Raw genomic sequence first — 27,748 nt, 5'->3', positions numbered from 1 at the left:
CTGAGAGTACTCCCGCACAGATTTCCGAAGAAAAACAACAAAACCGAGAAAAGAACGAAGTTGTTTCATTGTTCGCGGTATAGGCCAGTCCAGAACCTTCTGAACTCGGTCATAGTCAATGCTCAATCTATCCTTAGTGATCTTGTGTCCCAAGTAAATGATGTCTGTCAAATAAAAAACTCACATTTACTTAACTTAGCATATAGTCGATTCTGTCTTAAAATAGATAAGACAATCATGAGGTGTCTAACATGATCCTCAAGAGTACGACTATATATGAAAATATCATCCAGGAACACCACCACAAATTTTCCCAAATGTTCACGAAAAAGATCGTTCATCATTTGCTGGAAAGTGGCTGGAGCATTGGTTAATCCAAAGGTAATACGAGAAACTCGTAATGGCCATACCTAGTCCGAAAGGCGGTTCTTTCGACATGCCTTTCATGAATACGTATCTGGTGATAGCCAGTACGTAAATCTATCTTTGTGAAATATTTCGCTCCTGCTAACCGGTCAATCAGGTCATCTGATCTAGGGAGAGGATAACGGTTCTTAATTGTCAGCTTGTTCAATCTCTTGTAATCTATACATATTCTCTAGGTGTTGTCCTTCTTTCTCCTAAGCAACACAGGTGCACCCCAAGGTGATTTACTTGGACGGATCTGGCCCATCCTCAAATAATCTTCGAGTTGTTTAGCCAACTCATCTTCCTTAGCTTGGCTCATCTTGTAAGGTGGAATATTAACAGGATGAGCACCTGGCATTAAGTCAATACGATGATCTACTGCCCTTTCAGGTGGTAAACCCAATGGCAATTCCTTAGGAAATACATCTTGAAACGAATCAAGTATCTTCTGTAATTCTTTGCTTTCAAATACACTTAATTCATTGACATCCATGGAAGGTATGAGAAATGAAGAAAGTGGAATCAATACACAATGGAAAGCGGTATACAAAGAAGAATCCATTATATTTTCAAAATCAACGGTATTTACAAGAGGTCCCTGAGAGGGATGTATACAATCACCTAAAATACTATACTGGGTGTTCCTATGCTGAAAAGAAAAAATATGACTAGACCAATCTATCTGGACTTGAAGAGTCCTAAACCACTCAATCCCTAATATCCCTGCATCTCCGGAGCTCTGAGAGAAACTTAGTACACAAACCTTTGTATGAATGTATGCTCTTATTGTGTGTGCGCGTGCGTGGGGCCCCACATATATTGATACCGAGTTCTACACCCACTATTGGGCACTGATGATGTTAGTAGGGATGTCGTAGTATCTAGTCCATTCTATGCATGATGGACATAGTCACAAGGGATGGCGGACGGTGACGGGGATGGGACGGGGGACGGCCATAAGTAGGGAACGGGGATGGGGGAGGGAACAGCACTCAAAAAATACTTTTTTTTAAAAGTTTTTCTACTCTACACTTATTCTTCTTTGGAAGTACATCAAAATGAGCACAAATTTACACTAAAATGGTAAGCTTTTGAGTCATATTAACAAAATACGCCCTTCAAAGAGTGAAGGCGTTCACAGTTGATTGTATTAATAATTAAGTCGATACAAAATGAGTCATGACTCAAGAGTCAGGACTAAGCCTTAAGGAGGCAGAATACATGGACGGACTCAAATGAGTCAATGACAAAAAAGTGCTAAAGACTAGAGGCTAGAGGCTAGAGCTAAGTAGTAAACTGTAAGGCCCATGAATCATGATCCATGAATGATCATCCATGTGAAGTGCTCGCCTCATGGTCATGGGTAGTGTCATGTGCACAGTGTGTATCTACTGTGTGCTACACGCACGCAAGACTAGTTTCGAGGCTTGGGGAAGCTTGGAACTAGGCAGGCTGATTGACGAGCTGAGTTAGGGAAATACTAATGGGCGGGCACCCAAGTATGGACGGGTGGGCGCCCAAGTGTGGACGCTTGATGACCGGCCAAGAGCCTATAAAAGGGTGGCCAAGGTTAGTTATTGGGATATAGAGAGTCTCGCGAGTTTGTGAGAGCTCTATGGTCTTGGAGCCTGGATCTAGTGCAGACGTGCACCTGCTTTACGCAGCCGAGGCCGGCAGCAGTCTCGAGGCCCGCGAGGGCAGCTTCGTGGCGGTATGGGACGTCGCGAGGAGGAGATTGGTGGGTACGTCAACCTAGTTAGCTCAGCTCGTGGCTCGGTGGGGATAGCCAAGACTGTGGGCTCGCCCACCACGGCTGTCATGGTTGGGAGGTGAGTCAGGCCTGCACCCCCTTGTTATTTGTTTGTTCGTTTGTTTGTAGGATTTGAGTCCGAACCAAGATCGATCTGGAGGAGATCCGTGGGGATTTAATAGTGGTATCAGAGCGTACCTCATGAACGAGCAAGTCGGTAGGTAGAGAAGAAGAGGGCGAAGAAAGGTATGTGTTAAAAAGCTTGCTGTTTTTTTGTGCATACTCCTGTTTTCAGAATAGCATGTGTTTTTTCTTCATCAAAGAAACCCATGTTGATGGGAGGTGGTAGTCTAAGTAGGGTCGTTGCTTTGCATGAAGAAGAGGTCTGAATCGTTTGTGTAGTCGCATGTACTGTAGTGAGAGAAAAAAGAAAAAAAAGCATGTTGCTTTTCGTTGTACGAATGAGCGAGAGAGCACGTGTGAGAAGGTGGGCAGGTTTGTGTGCTGGCGGGAGATGCTGGTTAGCTATCGGAGGCTGGCCTGCAGGCGGCAGGCAGGCGCATGTGCCTGCGTAGCTAGGCAGCCAGGCCTGCCAAGCTAGGCGGCCAAGCCTGCCAAGCTAGGCGGCTTACGTAGCCGAGGCAGCGCAGCAGGCTAGCAGCGCCTATGCCAGGCGGCGAGGCCTGCCAGGCATGCGGCCAGGCCTGCGTAGCCAGTCCAAGCAGCGCCCAGGCCAGGCCAGGCCAGCGGGCGCCCAGGCACACGTGGACTAGTGGCCACGCCTATGCGGGGTTGTCGCAGGCGCAGGATGGCGAGAAAGCGCAGGCAGTCGGCAGCCGTCGGCAGGTGAGCAAGCGATGGCAGGAAAGCTAGCGTCGACAGCACATCAGGCGACGGCACGTTTGGTGACGACAGCAGCGCCGGCGGCTAATCCAGGAGGGATGAGAAAAAAAAGAAAGAACAAGGAAAGCACTCGTTTTTGGGCTTTCGTTTTTTTTTAATTTTTTAAAGGTTAACCCTCCCCCCCCCCCTCCAAGGTTAAACGTGTTTTATTTTTTTTAAGAAACTTGAATATATATATATATATATATATATATTCAAGAAAAAAAAACACAAAAGCAAAGCAAAAGCTAAGCCTAGCTTTTGGAGATTTTTTAGCTTTTGGATCTTTATAAATCCCTAAAGTGGGCTTCTTGCCACACATCTCTCAAGTTCTCAAGCTCTCAAGTTCACTCGCACTTTCATTGTGCAAAGATCGAATTTTCTCTCCACGTACCCTCTTCACGATGTCAACCCAAGAATCAGAGTTGGAGCCCCTTGTGGAACGCGAAGACTTGCCGGCTACGGAAGGTACCGATGCCGATCTTTTTGACGATTTTGTGTCAAAATCAGATTTCCAAGAGTTCAAAGTAGCTCTCGAAGCTTCTTCGACGGAACGTCAGGGACAAATCGCAGCCCAGATGCAAGCTTTGCAGAACTCCATCGCTCTCTTGACCACTACCCTCTCTACTTTCTCGGGTTTGGCTTCAGCTTTAGGCCCCAATATTACTCCGGAACCGTTCGGGGGCGAGCAAAAGCAGCGCACCAAGGAGATCGTGGACACGTGGCTACACAAGTGGCAAGTTCACTTTCAGTTTCATCCATATGATGATGGAAAGAAGATCCAGTTAGCAACAGGTTTCGTGTCTGGCAAAGCTTTGCTTTGGTGGAAGGAACTCAACCCTAAGCCAATGACTTGGGCACAATTCGAAGACGTTTTCAAGAAAGAATTCCTCAAGAAAGAGGATGATTATGATGTTGTTGCCTGGTTTTCAGCTTTGACCATGACCTCGCAGCACCTCACTTATGAGGTCTACCTCCAGAAGTTTCGTGACTTGCAGATGAAAGCTACAAAGATGGATCCCACTACTCTTTTGGGGTTTTTCGTAGCTGGTTTACCAGACTCGTACCGTTTACAGGTTAAAAATAACAAATGTAAAATACTGGACGAGGCCATTCATTCAGCTCGTATCTATGATGATACGATGGTCTCTTCCAAGTCAAAACCCGTTACCGAGCAGGGGGAACAAGCATAAAAGAAAGTTCTCCGCACCTATGGCTAATACGACAGAAGGAAAGTCTTCGGACCAACCTTCGAAGAGTTCCAGCTCGACACCAGCGAAGAAGAAACGACTCCTTAGGGCTTTAAAGCTCAAGAAGGAAGGACGTTGTTTTATCTGCGAAGAAAAAGGACACATGCGTAACGAGTGCCCAAAGCAAAAGGGTACCAAGACAAACGCAAGACCCAAGCCAAAGGTAGCTAACCAGTAGATCCGTCCAAGTAAATCACCTTGGGGTGTACCTGTGTTGCTTAGGAGAAAGAAGGACAATACCTAGAGAATGTGTATAGATTACAAGAGATTGAACAAGCTAACCATTAAGAACTGTTATCCTCTTCCTAGATCAGATGACGTGATTGACCGGTTAGCAGGAGCGAAATATTTCACGAAGATAGATTTACGTACTGGCTATCACCAGATACGTATTCATGAAAGGCATGTCGAAAGAATCGCCTTTCGGACTAGGTATGGCCATTACGAATTTCTCGTATTATCTTTTGGGTTAACCAATGCTTCAGCCACTTTCTAGCAAATGATGAACGATCTTTTTCGTGAACATTTGGGGAAATTTGTGGTGGTGTTCTTGGATGATATTTTGATTTATAGTCGTACTCTTAAGGATCATGTCAGACACCTTACGATTGTCTTATCTATTTTAAGATAGAATCGACTATATGCTAAGTTGAGTAAATGTGAGTTCCTTATGACCGACATCATTTACTTGGGACACAAGATCACTCTAGATGGATTGAGCATTGACTATGATCGAGTTCAGAAGGTTCTGGATTGGCCTATATCGCGAACAGTGAAACAACTTCGTTCTTTTCTCGGTTTTGTTGTTTTTCTTCGAAAATCTGTACGGGAGTACTCTCAGCTCACACTACCGATGACCCTTGAGAAGGAGCTTTATGCTGTGATTCATGCTCTCAAGGTTTGGAGACATTATTTATATGGCTCCAAGTTTGTGGTATTGACTGATCATCAGTCAATCAAGTATGTGTGTGATGCGGATGATTTGAGAGACAGGAAAGCTCGTTGGGCAGAGTTAATGCAAGATTTTGATTTTGAGATCCGTTATTGGAAAGGGTCCATGAATAGTATTGCAGATGCGCTTAGTCGGATTAGAGAGGTGAATACTTTGTCGTTCACCGAGATTTCTACCGACTTATTTCAGTCATTGAGAGGGCGTTGCAGGACTGATAGTTATTTTGGTCCATTTTGGCAGAAGATCCAGGATGGGAGCTCATTGATTGACCAAGACTCGATGACTGAGCAGTCTACCATTCAGGCTGCAGGAGGCCAGTGGATGGATGATTCGGAATGGTTTACTATTCCGTAATGACAAAATTTGTGTACCACAGATCCCGGACATTAGGTCCAAGATTCTTGAGGAGTGTCACGACGCCCCTTCTGCTGGACACCCTGGGGTACACGGGACACTCGTTAGTGAAACACACTTTTTATTGGCCAAAGATGAAAGGGTATGTAGAAGATTATGTTCTCAAGTGTCAAATTTGTTAGGCAAATAAAGCTGAACGCTTTAGACAGGCTGGGTTGTTGCATCCTTTGCAAATCCTAGGTAATAAATGGGAAAGTATTTCCATGGATTTTATTACCAGATTGCCAAGAACACATCAAGGCCACGATTCTATTTGGGTTGTGGTAGATCGCTTGACAAAAATGGCTAGATTTTTACCGACCCGGAAGACTATTACAGCTACGCAATTAGCACGGCAGATTATCGAGCAATTGTTTAGACTGTACGGGTTACCGCAGGACATAGTGAGTGATAGGGACTCTAAGTTTACGAGTGATTTTTGGAAACTTGTTTTTGAGAAGTTGGAAACAACTTTGAATTTGAGTTCCTCAGATCATCCTCAATCTGATGGCCAGACTGAAAGAGTGAATCAGATTTTGGAGGATATGCTTTGAGCATATGTATCCAAAAGACAGAGTTCATGGGAGGATTATCTTCCTATGTTAGAATTTGCATATAACAGTACTAAGCATACGAGTACAGGACTTATTCCTTTCATGCTTATGTATGGTTTTCAACCTAGATCACCTGTTACAGTAGGATTCTCAGGACTTCAGCATGATGCAGTACGTAATTTTTTGCAAGATATGGAAGAAATGTTACAAGTTACAAAGGAATCTATTAGAAGTGCTCAAGATCGAGACAGATTTTATTCTAATAGACATCGTTCACCCAGAGAGTTCTCTGAAGGAACGATGGTGTATTTGCGAGTTCCGAAAGATTCCGAGACTTTACGGACAGGTCGATCTCCGAAATTATCCCCTAGATACTGTGGACCATTTCGTGTTACACGACGGATTGGTTCAGTTGCATATGAATTGGATTTGCCTTCTCATGTGAAAGTTCATCCTGTATTTCATGTCAGTAGACTTAAGGAAGTACTGGGTGGAACAGGTCAGTGAGTTATTCCTCAAGAAATTATAGATGTCGAGGACATGACATTTGTTCTGCACGAACATGAAAAGATTCTTGGATTTCGTGAATGAAGATTGCGTAATACGCTTATCACGGAATACAAGATCAAGTGGAAGGATCGTGTTGAGGAGGACGCTACATGGGAGACATTGACTACTCTTCAGAGAGATTACCCTGGCTTTTTAGTGAGCTCAGGAGTGAGCTCTTAGAGGAAGGGGAGTATGTCATGTGCACAGTGTGTATCTACCGTGTGCTACACGCACGCAAGACTAGTTTCGAGGCTTGGGGAAGCTTGGAACTAGGCAGGCTGATTGACGAGCTGAGTTAGGGAAATACTAACGGGCGGGCACCCAAGTATGGACGGGTGGGCGTCCAAGTGTGGATGCCCGATGACCGGCCAAGAGCCTATAAAAGGGCGGCCAAGGTTAGTTATTGGGATATAGAGAGTCTCGTGAGTTTGTGAGAGCTCTATGGTCTTGGAGCTTGGATCTAGTGCAGACGTGCACCTGCTTTACGCAGCCGAGGCCGGCAGCAGTCTCGAGGCCCGTGAGGGCAGCTTCGTGGCGGTATGGGACGTCGCGAGGAGGAGATTGGTCGGTACGTCAACCTAGTTAGCTCAGCTCGTGGCTCGGTGGGGACAGCCAAGACTTGTTGGGGTAAAGGCATAATGCCCACCCTTATAGTGTGTACAAGCCCATAAGTTATAGTACATAGTACATTTAGTACTTTTAATGTACTAAGTGCACTATGTGTACTAGTGCAATATACATGTGTGATAGGGGAGTCACACACTCTCACTTGATGAGTTGACTTATCCCCACAACTCTCTCTCTCTCTCCCTTGCTTCTCTGTGTATGTCTCCCACACATGAACTCTTAACCCTAATTCATTCATTCAACTGGTATCAGAGCTTGGGTAGCTGGCTTGATCCTCTCCCTCTTGGTGCTGATTTTTCTCTACTGGTTTAAAAGCCATTCTGTTGGTCGTACCCTGATTTCTCTGCTGGTCGCCATCCAGACACACGGCAGCAGTGCTGCGTGTGTAGAACTATTGCTGGCGTTAGACGAGTTGAGTCCTGGAGAAGAAGCGGGCGCTGCAAAACAGTGGAAGTCGCCTGTGTGCGTTGGTGGCCACAAGGCGTAAGGCAGTGCGAGGAAGAGTAGCGAAGTGTGTAGCGCTACCACGCGAAGGCGTAATTATCACTCCCATGGGTGTTAGACGGCGTAAAACCACCGGGCGCATAAGCGCATGCGTGGTGCAGGCTGGCGACCGTTAGCCACTTGGGCGGACACCTCGCCTTCTTGCTAGCTGAAGAAGTCTGCGAAAGATCGCCACGCTTGGCATGGTGTGCCTCTTAAGCTTGTTGGCGAAAGCGCTCTCTTTTTTTTTAAAGGCGTCGACTTTCCAGCTGCATGTGCTCTGGAGTATTCTGATTCAGAGGCGTTTATTGTATCTCAATGGGGAAAAACAGGCATTTCCCAGCTTGCTGGCGTTTTCCTGGCAGTGTTGCATAAGACTTCTCGGAAGAAGGTGGTGTTCCCCTGCAAAATTTCTCATTCGTTTCCGGGGATCTCGTGGACTTGGAGAGTGGTTTTACTGACTTCATTCCTGAACGCCATAACGTGGCTGGAGAAGTGTTCGTCTTTCATCTTTACAGACAAGCACCTGAATCAAAATTGCCCACCTGCACAGCAGCAAATACGAAGCCCTCCCCCCTTGCCTGCAACAAAAAATCAGAAAATTACCTGAGGTATTTGCTTCAATCTTTTGGAATTTGCATGTTCAATTTGCAATTGAGCAGGTACAATAATCAATTGAGCAGGTCAAGTGCCGAATTGCTCAATTTTTGAGCAAAATTGGCAATTTGGGTGACATTGGTCACAATTAGGATCAATTTGCAGGAAATTGGATGTCAAAATTTGGGGCTTTTGATGTATTTGTGCAATTGGGCATTCATACATGCTGTATGATGTGAGAAATCGCACATTCGGGCAAAATTGCAGCAAATTGCAGTGCAAATCAAGGGGCTTTTGTGCCGATTAAGTTGATTTGCATGCAGGCAATCGCATTTGATGCTGTGGATAATGTGTTGATGCCTTACAAGCACTCAATGTGCCTGTAAATCAAGGGGCTTTCATGTATTGGATGTATATGTGGCCAGGGGGAAGCATCGCAAAGACTCTGGATGCCTTCATGTGCGTCAATGTGCCATGTATGATCAGCAATTGATCTTAAATCAAGGGGCTTTTCAAGATTTTATGCTTGTTAAGCTTGGCAAAGCAGCAGGCAAGACATTTATGCCTTGAATCCTCAGAAATCAGCTTGCAGTCAAGGGGCTTTTGCCCAATTTCTGTTCGGAACTGTTGTATGCAGTGTTCGGGACTGTAAAAGTCTGATTTTCACTCATTTGGACAGCCAGGAGAGCATTTATTGCTACTGTACCTGCTGGTATAGATTTGGCACAGCTTTGTGCAAGTTTTGGCATGGCTGTACACTGATTTGAGTGAGGAAAAGGTTCAATTTCAGCTTCTGTACTTGCTGGTACAGGTTTGGTACATCATTGGTGAGCACTTGGTACTGTTGTACAGTACTTTGGAAGGGCAACAAAGCACATTTAAGGTGCTGTCCTAGATCTGCAGCAACCAGATTTTGGTGATTTCATCACATAAAGTGGGAGAAAAGTTGCATTCTTGCTTCCGCAGTGGGAGATAAACTTTGGGAGAACAACTGTGAGCACTTTGTGTGCTTTTGGTGCAGTGTTTGCACACTTGCAGGGAGTCAGGCATTGACAGGTTGCATATTGCTATGGCAACCACAGGTGAGAGCTCTTCATTGCTTCACATCAAGAAGCTTGAAGGCTCACATAACTATGATATTTGGCAAACCCAGTGCTATAATGTGTTGCTCCAGAAGAAGCAGCACAAGCCTATCAAAGAAAGGGGTGTAAAGCCCGCTTCTCTTACTGCTGAAGAGTGGGAAGATATGGATGAGCTGGCAAGATCTACTATCATGTTGTTTGTGTCAGACTCATTACTTTTCAGCATTCGTGAAGAGAAGACAGCTTGGGGAATGTGGCAGAGATTGCAGGACTTGTATGCCCAACAAAGTGCCTCAAGCAAAGTGTATTGGTTGAAGAAACTCATAGGTCTTCAGATGAAGGAAGGGGTGTCTATGACAGCCCATCTAAATAAGTTTTATGGTATTGTCAGCTAGGTCATTAATCAAAAGTTGGCAATGGACGATGAGTTCAAAGCCACTTTTCTGTTATGCACTTTGCCAGAGAGTTGGAACACATTCAGGATAGCCACTAGCAATTCGCATGCTATGCTGTCATATGCAGATGTTGAGGGTGCTCTTCTTCAAGAAGAGATGAACAGGAAAAACAACTCTGTTGGAAAGTCCAATGCAATGAATGCACGTGGGAGATCCCAGCAAAGGGGAAAAAGCCAAGAAAGGGGAAGGAGCAAGTCTCGCTCCAAAAAGGATTTGGAATGCCATTATTGTGGCAAGAAGGGACACATTAAAAAGCAATGCTACAAATGGAAAAATGATCAAAAGGAAAAGGGAAAAGGCAAAGACAAAGAGAAAGATGAAGCCAAAGATGTAAAGCCAAAGGGCAAAAGTGGAGCCAAAATTGAAGAAATCAATGTGTCACATGCACGTGACAGTGAGGATGAGGTCCTATTTACGTCTTCACTTGATGCCTATTCACTTCTTACAGGTGGTCATGGTATGCACTCATGGATCATTGATTCAGGTGCCTCCTTTCATGTCACAGGTTGCAGAGACTTGTTTGTCAGGTATACTGCTGGCAATGAAGGAGTGGTTTATTTGGGTGATAACCATGCATGCAAGATTCTTGGCAGAGGTGATGTGAGGCTTGTGTTTTCAGATGGCTCACAGCTTATGCTCCATGATGTCAGGCATGTGCCTGAGATCAAGAAGAATCTGCTTTCTACTGGACAGCTTGATGATGCTGATTATGTTACCACATTTGGTCGTGGAAAGTGGAAAATTAGTAAGGGCTCACTGGTTGTTGCCAGAGGCTCTAAGGTGGACACTCTTTACTTCATGCATGCTGGTGTTTGTCACCATGCTACTGTAAATGCAACCGAGCTGCCGGAAATCTCTATGTGGCATAGCCGGTTGGGACACACGAGTGTCAAAGGAATGGAGCAATTGTCTCGTTTGGGTTACTTGCCTTCTCTAAAGTTTTCAGGTTTTCAGTTTTGTGAGCATTGTATATATGGTAGGCAACTACAGTGCCCCCACAAGAAAGCTCTTGGACAGAAAGATGCTCAGTTAGAGCTTGTGCATACAGATGTATGTGAGATGCCTCAGCTTTCTTTGGGAGGGGCAAAATATTTTGTGTCTTTTATTGATGATGCCACACGCAAGGTGTGGGTTTATCCTCTTCGTTTGAAGAGTGATACATTCTCAGTGTTTCAGAAGTTTGTTGCTCATGTTGAGAATCAAACTGGCAAAACACTGAAGGCTTTGCGTTCCGACAATGGTGGAGAGTATATGCCCAAACAGTTTCAGGACTTTTGTGATGCTAAAGGCATCAAGAGGGAGCTCTCTACTCCTTATGATCCTCCACAAAACGGGACAGCAGAGAGGATGAACAGGACCATTCAGAAGAAGGTCCGTTCTATGTTGTCACATGCTGCGTTACCTCATGGTTTTTGGGTTGAAGCTGTTATGACAGCCGTTCACCTTATAAACAGGTCACCTAACACGAGGCTTGGTGGGAAAGTGCCAGAAGAAGTATGGACAGGGAAGCCTCCGTCATACAAGCACTTGAGAGTGTTTGGTTGCGTTGCGTGGGAAAGTGCCAGAAGAAGTATGGACAGGGAAGCCTCCGTCATACAAGCACTTGAGAGTGTTTGGTTGCGTACGTGCACATACGCAGGGAAATGCGCACCAAACTTGATCCTAAGTCTCACAAATGCATATTCCTAGGATATGGTGACAGAGGTGAAATGGGGTATAGACTTTGGGATCCCGTGAATAGAAAGATTATACGCAGCAATGATGTCATTTTTGATGAAACATGCATGTATAAGGAGCTTGCAAGGCAACAGGAGCCTGGCAGAGTCATCTTTGATGATGATGGACATCATGGACAACAACCAAGGGTTGTAAATCAGCCATTACAACAGCAAAACCAGCCCTTAAATGGTGCTGAAAATGGTCCAAATGGACAGCTAGAGATGGCAGAAGATATCCCTATGGATATACCACAGTTAGAGGAAATACCGGGCATGATATTTCAGCCTTATGGCATGGAACAGGAGCCACCAATGGGTGATATGCAGGCTGGACAGCAACCTGCAAATGATGGTCATTGGGTACGGAGGTCTACTAGACCCTCCAGAGCCCCTGACAGGTTTGTTCCAGGGGTTGACTACTTGATGCTCACTGACTGTTGAGCCCTCATGTTATAAGGAGGCTTTACAGAGGGCAGACAAGGCTCTTTGGGAGCGTGCCATGAAGTCAGAGATGGATTCTCTGTATAAAAATGGAACATGGAAGTTGGTGCATTTGCCTGCAGGCAAGAAGGTTTTGCCATGCAAGTGGGTTTACAGGCTCAAAGTTGCACCAGATGCAAAGCCAAGATACAAAGCCAGGTTAGTGGCTAAGGGCTTCAAGCAGGAATATGGTGTGGACTTTGAGGAGATCTTCTCTCCAGTGGTTAAAATGACCACACTTAGAGCTGTGTTAGCTTTGGTTGCGCATGATGATCTGGACTTGATTCAGATGGATGTGAAGACTGCTTTTCTTCACGGTGATCTCCATGAAGAGATATATATGCAGTAGCCAGAGGGTTATGCAGTGAGTGGAAAGGAGAAGCTTGTATGCAAGCTGAAAAAGAGTCTTTATGGGCTCAAACAGGCACCAAGAGAATGGTATCATAAATTTGATACATTCATGAAATCTCAGAAATTCAAGAGAAGTGACATAGATCACTGCTTGTACACCAAGAAAGCTTTGGATGGCAGTCTATTGATCCTCATCTTGTATGTTGATGATATGTTGATTGCCGGGAAATCTCGTAAAGAGATGGATGCCTTGAAGCAGAGGCTACATCAAACCTTTGATATGAAGGATTTGGGTGATGCAAATCACATTTTGGGTATGCGGATACTTCGGGACAGAAATCAGCATGTGTTGTATTTGTCTCAGAAGGAATATATTGGCAAAGTTTTGCAGAGGTTCAATATGGACGGGGGGAAGAAGACTAGTACTCCTTTGCCTCCATATCATAGTTGCCACACGTTTTTTGAAACGCGTTTTTGAAACGTGTTTGAAACGTTTCAAAAACGTTTCAAACAAATTTCCAAAAGTTTTTTAAAAGTTTTTTTCAAATTTTTTTTCAGGTGTTTTTTCCAGGTTTGTTTTAGGGGGGTGTCCATAAATTTATGTTTGGTACAGTTTAATGCTAAAATCTACATTCAACTTTCATATACATGAATCATGATACATCATGAATGATGAATCCATGATTCAAATTTCATACTGAATCCTGATTCTTAATACATCATACATGATTACAATTTACATCATACAATGATCATACATGTAACATGAATCATGATACATCATACATGATACATGGCAGTCTTCAGGAATCAGGAATTAGATCATAGATGGCAAAAACCCATATAATTATTAATAGCATAACCAGTTTGAAGTTACAAGTTACAACTTACAACATACTAAGCAACATACTAAGCACTAGTGAATAGTGTCAAATGATAAATCTGAAATCTGAAATACAGATGTCTGTACCGAAAGACCAAATACAAAAACTCTGAAAAAACAAATGGTCTCCAATGTCTGGAGTCTGGACTCTCAACTCTAGACTCAAGTGTCAAGAGTCAAGAGTCACTAGTAGTAACTAGTAACTACTCAGCATCATCCTCCTCTGAGGAATGTGAGTCTGTGTCGTAAGAAGATGAAGCCTCAGCCTCAGCCTCAGCACTCGTAGATGCATGATCTGCTGATGTCGGTGCCCGTGATCGTGTCATAGTAGCTGGTGCCATCATCTCCTCATATAGCATGGCATAGATGTCGCGCTCCTCAGCAGGGATCTCTGGTACGTCCTTCACTTTCTCTATGTCGATCTTGTCGACATTCACTTGGCGCGGCTCAATGGGATTGCCTTGCTGCTCAATTAAACGGAGGTTGCAATGACAATACACCAACCGTTCTAATTGAGCAGTGGACAATTTGTTCCTCTTCTTTGTATGGAAGAGGGCCCATGTGCTCCAGTTTCTCTCACATGGACCAGAGCTGCAATCCTGTGAGAGGACTCGTAATGCAAGGCGTTTCTGTCAAAAGATAACAGAAAACTTTATAAATAATAAGAAGAAACAACTTATATAAGTTGTAAGTACTAAGTTGTTACTTCAAAGTGCAAACTTATTACATGTAAGTTGTAACTTGTCAGTGGGCACTTACCAGAACTGGAGTACCGATGCCATATTTCTCCCACCAAGAGACTGGCTGAAGCTGAGTCTCTCTCAAAACTGCAGTGGCTCTCCCAAAGGCATGACTCCCATTCCGAAATACTAGGAGCTCATCCTCTAACTTCCTGAGGAGCTGAACATCACCTCCAGTCCAGGTCTGGATGTAAGACTGCCATCCCTCTTCTAGCTCCTCATTGTTGAACTGCTCCTCATTCCGCCATAGTGGGTGTAGTATATGGGCAACCGCATGGATTGGCCTATGAAACCAATCCCATCTACGGTTCCACACCTCCCTGATGTCCTGGATCCTGTTCAACGACACTTGGAAGCATGGAATTAATATCAATGTATAATGTGGCCACTGGCAACTAAAAGAACAACAATGACATACAATGATACATACCTCTCAGCTGATAGTATAGTGCATCGATCTAGGGCCTCTCCAATGCGGTCCATGAACTCATATAAGAGTCCAAGGGTGCTGCCCTCCATGTCCGTAATGCGAAGCACACTATATATAGGCTGAGTGGCCGTGACAAGTGCAAGGGCCTCAGCCCACCAAGTGTCTCGCATTACCGCGCGCACAAATGCTACTGCCTTGGGATGCTCTCTATCATCCCATGCCATCCACTCCTGAGAGACAACAGTGCGGAGTAAACCTGTACGGACCCGCACAAGCCTCTCAACCACAATGAGCATGTAAGCAAACCTGGTGTTTGAGGGCTTCAACAACTCCAAATCACTGTGTGCACGAAACATAGCTAAAACCTTTGGCCTCTTGGTGACAAACTTCACCATGCTCCGAGAAGTACTAAAGAGGTCGGCAATCCACCCAATTTTGGCCACATCCTCTATCAAGAGGTCCAAGCTGTGTGATGCACATGGAGTCCACACTATCTTTGGAAACTCATCCTCTAACATCCTGCCCATAGATACACAATTTGACCCATTATCTGTAACTACCTGCACTATGTTCTCTGGGCCAATCTCTAGCACTGCCTCACGCAAATGTCTCCATATGAATGCTCCAGTAACAACTGTACCTGGAACCGAGGCATCAATGGCACGCAAAAACATTGTGCCCTTACAACAGGACACCAAAATGTTATATACATTTCTCTTTCTCATGTCTGTCCAGCCATCACAAAGCAATGTGCATCCATATTTCTGCCAGGTTGCCTTCAAAGGCTCCATCTCAAGCTCCACTGCCTTCTTCTCCTTCCTTAAGTGGGTTTTGCGAAGGGACTCATAAGATGGACCCTCCCACTCATACCCAATGCGGCTGATAGCTTTAATGGCCTTCTTCCAACGAGGAGTACGCACGACGTGAAATGACAAAGCGCATTGTATAAACAACTTTGTCAATTCACGTGTGGCCTCCTTGACAGCTTGCTTTTGTATGCCTGCTTTAATGCCTGCCCTCTTTAGAGAAGGCACGGTGGGCAATGAAGATCTGTGGGCTACAGGAATGGAGCTAGACCCACCTGCTTGACTCTGCAAATCATCCTCTGTCCTAGCTCTTTTGGACACATCACCTACAGAATCTGTATCCTGTACATCATCATCAATAGGCTGAATTCCCTTTGCTGCTTCATGTTCTCTCTTCCATTGCTGAAGAGACGCTACAACCTCTCTTGGTACTTGACTGCAAGGGCCAATGCCTTCCCCTCTTACTCCTGTAAAATGGGCCTTTACCCTAATAATAGACCCACCTGACACTTTGGCACAAAAATTGCATTTCCACCTTTCTGTGCCTGAACCCCCATATCTGCTCACAGGAGTTACGTGGTTCCACATGGCATCCTTAGCCCGAGGCATGATGAATGAATGAAGAAATTTGGGCAACCTGGCAAGAAATGCCCAAATTTCAAATCTGAAATTTGGTCCAAAATCAGAAAAAATCAGCATTTAGGGTTATTAAAAACCTGAGAAGCAGGGTGCGTAGGGGCCGGAGGAGTAGGCTTGGTGCGTAGGCAAGGTGTGCATGCACCAATGTAGGCAACCTGGCAAAAAATGCCCAAATTTCAAATCTGAAATTTGGTCCAAAATCAGAAAAAATCAGGATTTAGGGTTAGTACAAACCTGTTACCTACGGTGCGTAGGGGCCGGGGGAGAAGGACTGGTGCGTAGGTAGGGGTGCAAGCAAACCTGGAAGACTTCAAAGGCTGGAAACGTCTCTTTCAAGCGTCACTTTCAAAACTGAAATGCCAGGAGATACTGCATCGTACGTTTTCTATCATAAAAAAAAACTGGCCCAGCAAAAAAACGCGTTTCAAACGTTTGAAACGTTTGCACGTTTCAAACGAGTAGCCTAAAGTTTGAAACGCGTTTTTTTGCAACTATGCTCCATATGTGAAACTCAGTGCTATGGACAGCCCACAGTCGGATAGAGACAGGGCTGATATGGCCAAGGTTCCGTATGCTTCAGCTTGTGGCAGTCTCATGTATGCCATGGTTGCTACTAGGCCGGACATTGCATTTGCAGTGGGAGTGGTTTCTAGATACATGGCCAACCCTGGCAAGAAGCATTGGGAAGCAGTGAAAGGTGTCATGAGATACCTGAAGGGCACACAGGATATGTGCATTTGCTTTGGCAAACAGGATGCATTAGTGCATGGTTACACGGATTCGGATTATGCCGGTCATCCAGATAATCGGAAGTCTACTACCGGTTATGTGTTTACATTCACAGGAGGTGCTGTGTCATGGATATCCAGGATGCAGAAGTGCACTGCCTTATCTACTACAGAGGCCGAGTATATTGCAGCCACAGAGGCTTGCAAGGAGGCATTATGGCTATCTCGGTTAGTGGTTGATTTGGGATATACAGGGGATGTTCCATTGTTGCATTGTGACAGTCAGAGTGCCATCCAGTTGGCAAAGAACCCTGTCTTTCATGCAAAGACGAAGCATGTGGATGTGAAGTATCACTTCATGAGAGAGGTGATAGAGAACAAGCAAATTCAGCTTGTTAAGATTCACACGGATGACAACCCGGCTGATCTGTTGACAAAGAGTTTGCCTCCGGAGCGGTTTGCTCATTGCAGACACTTGATGGGCATTGGATGAGGCCAGTTTCAGCCTTGATATGGCCTTGTATATTATCATGTACATGCTGATTTTTCTTTTCCTTTACTTAAGGGCACTTTGCCTTTAAGTGGGAGGTTGTTGGGGTAAAGGCATAATGCCCACCCTTATAGTGTGTACAAGCCCATAAGTTATAGTACATAGTACACTTAGTACTTTTAATGTACTAAGTGCACTATGTGTACTAGTGCAATATACATGTGTGATAGGGGAGTCACACACTCTCACTTGATGAGTTGACTAAGGACTTATCCCCACAACTCTCTCTCTCTCTCCCTTGCTTCTCTGTGTATGTCTCCCACACATGAACTCTTAACAATAATTCATTCATTCAAGACTGTGGGCTCGCCCACGGTTGTCATGGTTGGGAGGTGAGTCAGGCCTGCACCCCCTTGTTATTTGTTTGTTCGTTTGAGTCCGAACCAAGATCGATCACGAGGGGATCCGTGGGGTTTTGACAGGCAGCTTGTGCGAAAGAAGCATCAAGCTCATCCTCAGTCTCATCCTCACTGGCATGCTGCTTTTGCACCTCATCCTCTTGTTGCTCTTCTTGTTGACTCATCTCCCACTCGGTGAAGGAATCTGCCTTCTTGGTCACGCTCTTGCAAAGCATTCGCAAGTTCACGCTGACGAAGACAAGGTTATTGGCACGCTCTACCCCGAGTCGGCGGTTTCTCTTCCTAGAAGCAATGTGGCTGTAGGTACTCCAAAGTTGCTCCAAGCAAGAGGAGCTGACGGCCTGGCTAAGTATGCGGATGGCAAGCTGCTGTAGCTCCGGTCCATCCGAACCAAAGTCCTTCCACCATAGAGCAGCACCAACTTTGGAGTGGTCAACCTGTGCATCATGACAGCCATAGGAGCCATGAAACACCTGTACATCGAAAGCTAGTCCCTGATCTTGCGCCTGACCGATGCATAAGGCACAAGACGATCCAAGATGATCCTCCATCCAGCGCTCACCTCCCGGTCGCTCTCCTTCTTGTTGCCTTGGAATTCTGGGTCCACCACATAAGCTGCTGCATGCAATGGAGAGTAGTAGAAATTCCACCTTCCTAGACACAAGGCATGGATCTCCTCGTATCTGTCTTCGACAGGCACAAAGTCTTTCAACTTCTCTATCATGCGATCCATGGCCTCGTAGACCTTGCCTATGCATGGTTGCATAGCGTCTACAATCCTCAATAGGTGGACTATGGGCCTCACCATAGCATCTGTGCTCTTCACACGCTCCCACCAAGAGGCGTCATCCGCCGGAGCCTACCTTCTTGGCCAGTGTTTGTACGGGACTCTTGCATGGCGACAAACTCGTCGCTAAGGAAAAGCCCCCTCAAAGCACCGCTACAATCCTTCAACCACATGAGAAAGTTGTAGGCAAACCGGGTGTCGGAATATTTGAGGAGAGAGACTGGACCTCTTGTTGAACTCATGCCGAAGTCTTTGGTGGTTGAGGACAAAGGAGACCATGGTGTTGGCCTCCTCGATGAGCGGGCTGATACATGGCAATGCACCGATGTCCTTGAGGAGGTTGTTTAGGCAATGAGCCATACAAAAGGACACCGTGACATGTCCATACATACCCTGGAGAATAGCTCCCGCCGCCCTATTCGAAGGCTCCCCATCTGCGACAAAGCCCACTACATGCTCGGGGCCAACGATCTCCATGGTGGTAGCCCACTCCGTCGCAAGCACATCTGCGCTCTTCCCGGTGCCGGATGCATCATGAGATGAGATGAAGTCATAGTCACAAGGGACGGGGACGGGACGGGGGACGGCCATAAGTAGGGAACGGGGACGTGGGAGAGAACGGCACTCAAAAAATACTTTTTTTTAAAAGTTTTTCTACTCCACACTTATTCCGTTTCGTGTTCTTAGTTTCAAGTCTCTCTCTCTCTTTCTCTCTCTCACGCACACAGAGACTATTACATACATATGTACGTACGTACGTACATATATACATAAATACATGCATATGCATATACATATCTTTCTATTTATATTTATATGTATGTATGCATGTATGCATATGTGTGTATTTATATGTGTATGTATATATTTATGTGCGTATGTATGTATGTTGGGGGTGTGTGTGTGTATTGTCATGTGCATGATCAATGCCATGTGCCTTCTCAGGGCTAGTCCAGAGGAAGGCAACCCGAAAAAGAGCACGAGAACCAGAGTTGGGACACAAGGAGCAGAAGGTTGGACATGAAGCAAAGCTTGAAGAAGACCCAGAAGGAGTCGTCGGCTGCAGGGAGGGCATCGTGGGCTGTACCAGATCAGGTCGGCTGCAACAGGCACCTCAATCCATGGAGAAGCGCAGCTCGACCAGCAATATGTGTGCTTCAGGCCCAGTCGGCTGGTCCGACAGCAGTCGGCCAGCTTCTATATTGCTCAATAACCCTATAAAAGGCAACGTGCGCCCATAGTTGAGATCATTCAACCCTCTAGGGGTTTGGGTCACTAGGAGTCCCATAGGGGGACAGTTTTGGGTGTTATTCACCTTTTATTCAAGGCAGCCTAGGGCTGTAGAAGAGTACCTTTTTGTACTATAGTAATATACTGAATTTCCAGCATATCTCTCTCTCTCTACTCTCTCTACTTATCTGCGTTTTGCATCAGCAATGTTCTAAGTGGTGTTTAGGGCTGAAAGAAGACCCTCAGAGCTTCCGCATGTTACAGTGTATAGCCATTTCAGTTGAGCGTTTCAGTAAGCACTTGTCGAGGGGTGAAACGTTTCAGCGTTTCCTGCCCTATTTCGAGGTAAAACGTTTCGGGGCTGAAACGTTTTGTGGTGCTGACGATTCAGAGCTTAACCTTGCTTTAGCTAAAGTTACTTGCATGTGGATCCATGGTGTAAACAGGGTATACCATAGGTGGGATACAAGGACACTATATAGTTTGGCACAATTGGGAGTTTAGCTTGAAAGCTTAGGCCTAGCCTAGAAAACCTGCAAATGTTTCTTGTGTGTCACCAGAGCATTGCAGAGATAAAAATACAAGTGAGTACAAAATCAGGGCTATTATTATGCAACACCAAACAGAAGATCACAAGTTTCCAAAGCAGTCATCAAATGACAAATACAAAGTTTCATTATGAAAGGAAAAGATTGCAAAGCATATATTGCAGTAGATTCATAGTCACTGCTACAGGATCCACCATGTTTGCGAAGGGATAAAGTGGTTATCTGCTACCATCCAACCAGACGGTATAGATAGAACTTTAATGTCTGTTGTGTGTGTGAGAGAGAGAGAGAGAGAGAGAGAGAGAGAGAGAAAGAGAGAGAGAGAGAGAGATAGAGAGCATAATTTCAAAATCATGCGGTATATTCTTTCATTGAATGGTCAAAATTTTATACCTTTAAAACAGAAAATGTTCAAAGTTCTATAACTTTTTGGCAGGCCTAAAACGACAGGTTGACAATCAAACAAACAATTATGTGCACACAGTGGCCAACCATCAAGGTCAACTTTGATGAACAGTGGGCAAATTGCAGCTTGCAGAGTTGGGGTAGAATATTCTGGGAAACATCTTATTGTACTGGGAGACATCTGAGGGTCAAAATCAATGCAATTTGATCTTCTTCTTACCTGACTCCATCTCTGAAAGGGCTTTTTTCAAAGTTCTTATATTAGTGCTCGAGCATGCTTGGAGGGGCTTGAAGGCCCTACACATGCTGACAAAGCTTGACAGTTCTGGAACGATATATGCAGAGTTTATTCACTTTATAACTACATTATACGGATGAGGTAGACTATACTCTGTTAATTTTTGCCACATGTTTGTGTGACCTCTCTACCTGAGACCATTCATTTTCTTGATTGGAACAAGCCCAAATCAGTGTGTAGTTAGCAAATGATATTGTAGCATGATGCCCTTGATTTCGTTGATGTTGTTGCATCTCAACATGTTTTTGTTTTGTTTTTGAAGTGCTTTTGAAGACACTTTATCGAAAGTCCAGATCATTACAGCAACGATCCAAGGCATTAATATTGGCAATCAAGTAATCACTGCAAGCTAAGCTTGTTCTGAGTGCCACGTGGATCTCTTAACTTGACTTTTTGCATGTGCACGCTAAGCTAAAAGAAGATGACTAACATTGAAAAATTGCTTGACTGCGGATGCAGCAACACTTACAGGTGACTACACCTATTTATTGAGGTTTGATTCTTGGGGTGGGGGATGCTTGTGTTATTTGGCACATTGCTTTGCTATTGTGTGTACAATGGTGACACTTGGGACATTTCCTAGGCCCACCTTGCTACATTGGCAATTTGTGTGCATGGATGTAGTTTCCAATCTATGCTCGACCATTGCTGTTATTGTAGTGACGACCACCATAGTTTCTAGTGCATTTGTGCAGGAAAGAGCGGTCTCATCTAATACTCATGATGATATTGAAGCAATGCTTTGATAAAACCACTTGTTATCTAATTTGGCTGTCTTTTTCTAGTACAGAGGTTGAAGACACCCTAATCTTTACCTTTATATGTTGTGGATCTTGCGAAGCTTGTGTGTAGGGTTTATATAGTCTGAAGTAGAATGCTTGGGTAGTTGTGCCTATGATTTCTCGTGTACATTTATACTGTATAGCCCGAGGGAGATGTGGAGATTTGAGAGTATGTTAATGTGTTAGCATTCATGCATACCTAGATATGTGGTGCACTAATTGGTTGATGATTCATTCTCATAGGTGCTTTGAAGGAACAAAATCGATCACTGCCTTAGCATATATGTTTGTCTAGGAGCACTAACTGGTTAATGACCTATTCTTAATGTAGCTACAAAGAAAGATAACTGAATTTTTGGAACATGGGATTGATGCAGCTCGAAGTGTACAACACACTATTGATGATTCGTTAGTAGTGTTTACTATTGATGACTTCATGGAATGACATAAGCTTAAGCAAAATTTTTGATTTTCATTGAATCATGGGTGCTATTAGAAGAGCACCTATTAAAATTTTGAGAGGAATTGTCAAGAATGTGATAGATGCTTCAATCATTCAATATAGTAGTCAGCTTTATCTTGTGTATTAAGTTAGGGATTAGGATTAATAGTCTTAATCAAGCTTGTGATCTAATTAGCCAGGGGTAGCCCGTTTTGGCACCTAGATGATCTTGGCCTTAAGGCTTATATAAGGCGCTTATTTTTGTAAATTTTTTACTTGAAGGCGTGGTGGTAGAGTTAAAAAAAAAAAACGAAGCATTGTGGTTGGTGCAAGCAGGAGAGAAGAAAGCGTGTTATACTAAAGCTTGAGGAAGCTTAAAGGCTTAAGCTTGCTTTGTTTAGTTAGGTCTTGTTTCAAAGAGATTCAACGAGTTGTTTGTGGTGTTGGGAGCACATGGAGTGCAAGGTGGTAACAAGCTTTCCCCAATGTGGTTAACAAGTAATGGCTCAACCCCGAGTAGCTACCCCAAAGAGCTCCTTCATCAAAATGAACCATCTCATTGCTTGGTCAAATCTCATTCTTTGCTAGAAAGATCGTCCATAATATGATAGCATTTGATGATGTGGTTTGAGTTGTGAAAGAGAAGAAATTGATAAGTTGGCGTCTACATCACACATGGCTCAACCAACTTGTGCACCTCCAATTCCACAAGAACAATGGACTCTTCAAGCATCATCTTTAGCAACTCTCAACCATCCACAAACATTGGCATGGATCTCTTTGCAAACTTCAAGTGGAACCGAAGGTAATAACCCGCCTATCTATTAAAGTTGCCTAAATTGGCCAATGAGGTGATAGCTCAAGTAAGAGGAAAACCTCCCTTGGTGCTTCCTTAACATAATCATCTACGGGCGGATAATTAAGTGCCTAATGGTAGTGAAAAATCGGTAACTACTAGGAGGATCGTGGGCCTAAGGCTAGTCCAGAAAAAAAAAGTTGTCTACAAAAGAGTGCTCGTCTGCCTTCATGTGCTTCATTAGCATGGAGTTTCCTATTAGCTTGGGCTTCATCATCATCAAATTCATTTTCCATTTCATGGTCGTCATCATTTGTGGTGACAACAAATACATGAGTTAGTTTGTAGCCTTTGTTGTGTACGACTTATGTGAAGTCAAATGTGAATGAGAATAGGATGTGCATGAAGAGCAAGACTAGGCTCGGATTTGCTATGTGTATGACGAGCAAGATTGGGCTCTTGGATTTGCTATGTGCAAATAGGTGATCTCACCCTTGGCTAGCCTGACCACCACTGGTGGGGGTTGAAGGTTGCTAAACTAGCGGAAGCACCAACACTTTTCCATGGCATGGAGCCTCCTTGAGCCACACACATTGGTGCTTAGTTAATTTTTCTTAGTTCTTGATCATGACATTTATCTCTTGCTATGAATCCCCTTAGGTTAGCTAAACTGTGATAGGTGTTCATTTGGCTAACATAAATTTATGGTCTTATTGTGATAGAAAATTAAAATAAGTCTAAATTTTAACTTGTGTATAAATTTGGAGACCTTTATAGGTATTTGTCAATAAGGAAATAAAGTGAGCGTTTGTTCAAGAATCTTGCAGTACCTGCAATGGAGTGACAACATGGAGACATGTTAACTTAATGGGTACCTCCACAACAAGTCTTTGGCTTTAGATAATTAGTCATTCTTATGGTATTTGGCTTTAGTAAGGCAATAAAGTGAAATCTTGTTTAAGAAGCTTGTAGTACTTGCAATGGAGTGATAACATAGCGACATGTTAATTTGGTGGGGCTACCCCTACAACAAGTCTTTTACTTCAAATTCTGTCTTTCCTATGATATTGTTTATGAATAGAGTGCACATTGTAAATACAACAACTATAAATTACAAATGTTTGTTTACATGATGATATGGAGAAAAGACTTGTGTTAGAAGTGGGCCTTAATGCTTACATGGCTCAATTATGAACTATTATATAGCATTAGGTAGAAGGTTACAAGTTGGAGAGTCTGTAGAGTTGTAAAATTGAGAAGAATGTTTTTATTAGAACTCCAACATGGATGAGTAGACTTTATCCACGAGCCACCCATCCTTAAATCATTCGAAGAGGGTCCGAATCTCAATGAGGAACCATTGTCAAATCAGTGAAGACGACGGGAAGGAACTAGGGGTGTCCTTGTTTATCCAAGAATAGTAGGTTACATACTCGTGTGGGATCTCACATTCCAAGGCAACTTTCATAACAACCTACGGAACTTTCCGAGGCAACTTTCATAACAACCTACAGATACACCCTTACACATGGCCAAAATCCGTCTAGTGTACCATGCGGGATCTCACATTCCAAGGCAACTTTCATAACAACCTACGGATACACCCTTCGACATGGCTGAAATCCATGTGGTGTACCAACACATGGATCACCTGTTTTAGCAATGGAAGATCGACCACACCCACTGTGACACATGAGAGGTGCATTGTGCCCTACACCAAGCCTTCACCCACTCTAGCATCGTCACTTGCAGCCACTAATCGCCGAGTCACGCTTTCCTATCCTTTGTTGTCTGCTCATCTTGTGGTGGGTAACTCTACCCGGTTATGGTCTTCACCAAACATTCTATGGGCATTTGCATGAGGTGCTCGATCCCATACTAACATCAAGAAGCATTTTAGTCTTTGTGCTTTTCTATAATATTTCTCTGTAAAGCATTTAGTTTAATTTATGTGAGCCTTTTTTTTCTAAAGGCAAGGTATATTTTAGTGACTACACATTCTCTCGGAGCTTTTAAGCTCATTCTCGGTGCTAATAAAGCGCATTCTCCAAGCCTTGTGTGCTCACGTGCACATCTTGACTCTTGGTGCATTTTTGACCGGTCTTAGAAATCCAGTTCCAGATCTCGATGCCTATTTGGCACATTCCCAGTGTTCTTAACACACTTTCAATATTCTTTTACACTAGTTGGGAACTCGTGCTTCACACGTCTTTTGAGGCTTCCAAAATCAAATTCTACCCAAACCTCCTCAAACCTCCTCCTCCCCTTCCCGAATCTCCAAATTCTTGCCATGTGGCAGCTTTGTGAAACTCTTCCTTAAGACAATATAGAGATGTATGGAGCTTATTAGCTCTCAATTTAGGGAGGGCATTCTTTTTCAAGGCATCATTCAACATGCAATAAGAGATCTTGTCGTGCATCATGTTCTTATGCACCTTGGCACTTTCAGTAGGGCAAGGCTTCGAGCATTCAAAGTGCCCAAATCTTGTGATGACAAGTAGAAACAAGTAAATTTGGGAAGTTAGGCAACCACGAAGTTAAGGAGGAGAGAACATAATAAATTAAGTTTGTGTTTAAAATTTTAAAGCTGACATTTGTATGTGTCAAGTGGTACTTGTAATCATTGATCATCATCATCAGAGAATTATGGCACAACCCTTTCACCCTTTTAGTTCATATGCTTTTTTTGGTTGAGTATATATCACCTTAGCTCATCATTCTCAAGTCCCTGGAGAATTGAGCTTGTACACATGCTTCAAATCTTGTACTTAAGCTATTTTGTAATCTTCTCTATCTAGGTCTTTCCATTTGAGGGAGGGTGTGTAAGAAGATATCAAAGGGAAAGTGTAATGTCTGTGCGTGTGTGTGTGTTGGGGGGGGGGAACTCCCTCTTAGCTAGAGGTGATCAATTGTGTAAAGAGTCCCTACGGTTTGGTGCCACTTTAGGGGACACATGGCAACCATGCATTAACTTACTTTGTACTTTCTTTGTCGTTACATTAGCCCTATGCTAATGTAAACATGTAGTATTGGGCAAGATGTAGTCGCTCGTGCAATTCCTCGCTTTGTAGGTTAGGATTACTCTATTTTATTTCTCTTTGTCTCCTTTCTGGCTTCACTTTGAAAGAAAACAAGCACATCACTAGTTGGTTTGAGTAACCTAGCTTTGGGATGAATCCCCTCATCCCTTTGAGGCACCATAGAGATAGACTATTGATGTAGCATTTCAAGAGGTGCATAAACATCCATGTAGTACTAGGGAGTTGGAGTGGTGTGGGGAGTTAGTCTCAAGAGTAATACATACTTTACTATGAGATACAAAGATGCCATCGTTATCTCTTTATAGAGGGGTTAGGGTCCTTGATGAGAGAGATCATAGATGCTTAGGACTATACCTATTGAGTTGAGGCATTGTAAAGGAAGAGTATTGAGGTAGAAATTCAAGATGAGCATAAATATCTATTACTGACTTCTTTGGCCCCTAGAAAAAAGCCGGAGCTATTACTTCCCCAACATAAGATTTGCTGAGGCACATAGACCAAGACAAAGCTAGACATCCCCATGGAGTGTGAGAACCCTTCCCCCTTCCCCCCTCCCAACCCATAGAGTAGATACTAGAATCACAAACCCAGGGAGTCCACCGCGAGAGAGCACATTCCCTTTAGAGAGCCAAACTCCCCCGCTCTCTTAGTGATGACCAAGACCCTCCTCGTGAGCTCTAGATCAGGGACTTGCTTTAGTGGTATAGAGAGGTAGCCCCACAAGTGGTGGATATTGAGGCCAAATACATGGTCCATGAGGAGAAACATTGATCTTGGACACATGAGGTTATTTGTTTTACCTATTTTACTATATACATAGAGGATCTATGTAGTACATTGATCTTTTTTTATCCTTTCGGCAGCTACTAGTCTTTTTTTTTTCATGTTGTCTTGACGTCCAATTTACTCATGGATCGCATGTTATAGCTTTTTAGTCTCATATATCCTTCATCTCTCTCTCTCTCTCTCTCTCTCTCTCTCTCTCTCCCCCTCTTAACCACTCCGTCAGTTAACATAGTTTCGCCCGCGCCCGACCTACTGTAAGGTGCTTTGCCAGCTTACCTGCACCACAAATGGGCACTTAATGTTTGTAAGACGATGGAATATATAAAATGGCCGTACTGTGTGCTAAATGTCAATAAGGAAAGTCTACAGCCTTAGTGTGCATAGTTTCTTAAGATTAGTAATACATGCCAGACCACTTTTAAGTTTGGCCAGCCTTGTGAAAACTAGTCACTTGTATATAAGTCATTTTTTACAATAAGCAATACACAGTCATTCCCTTTGCAATAGTTATCTTATAAGCTCTTCTCCTTCCCTCTTGCTTGCTTGGTTGCATACTACTGTCTTCTTACTTGCTTAATGGATTCTTGTTTGAGTAGGTTTGATTATAGGCTTTCCTCTTTGATTAGCTTCTTCTTCCTCTGCTTTTGTGACAAAGAACCATAACGAATGATCAGCTCTTCTTACCTCCATCTAGGTATTGAGAGCTCTTGCTTTACCCCTTTGGCAAGGAGCATTCTGGTGTGACAATGGAGTGAGGACGCGATGGACGAGCTAGTGCATCCACATGGTAAACTGCATTTACGGCTTAAAGGTAAGACCCAATGACATATGCTTCGACAAGGTTACTAATAAAAGCTCTTAAACATTTTTGGCACCGCTGTCAAGGACTAGCCTAGGGCTTAGCTCCATATTTCATCCATTCTAAGCTATAGAGATCACCCAATATTGCCCAGTTTTGATTAGGAGG

General features: G+C 43.9%; 2 protein-coding genes across 2 annotated transcripts in view; one reads left to right on the top strand and one right to left on the bottom strand.

Moving 5' to 3' along the window:
- Positions 1–21,156, top strand: part of LOC147609387 (uncharacterized) — a 29,247-nt gene extending 8,091 nt beyond the window's left edge. The window contains exon 2 of the mRNA XM_086787515.1: positions 20,668–21,156. Within this exon, the coding sequence (XP_086643641.1) occupies positions 20,668–20,673 (6 nt within the window). The 3' untranslated portion in view covers positions 20,674–21,156. The remainder of the gene's footprint in view (positions 1–20,667) is intronic.
- LOC147609388 (uncharacterized) lies at positions 13,352–15,999 on the bottom strand. The gene is made up of 3 exons (XM_086787645.1): positions 14,585–15,999; positions 14,174–14,489; positions 13,352–14,043 (listed from the first exon to the last, which is right to left on the bottom strand). Exons 1-3 carry the CDS (start codon positions 15,997–15,999, stop codon positions 13,618–13,620), a joined length of 2,157 nt encoding a protein of 718 aa, XP_086643771.1. The 3' UTR covers positions 13,352–13,617.
- Positions 21,157–27,748: the final 6,592 nt, after the last annotated feature.

This window comes from Cibotium barometz, chromosome 51 (assembly GCF_041138505.1).
Source record: "Cibotium barometz isolate CiBa-2024 chromosome 51, ASM4113850v1, whole genome shotgun sequence".
Lineage (NCBI taxonomy): Eukaryota > Viridiplantae > Streptophyta > Polypodiopsida > Cyatheales > Cibotiaceae > Cibotium > Cibotium barometz.
The sequence above is the reverse complement of the archived record's forward strand: the minus strand, read 5'-3'. Positions and strand labels throughout refer to the sequence as shown.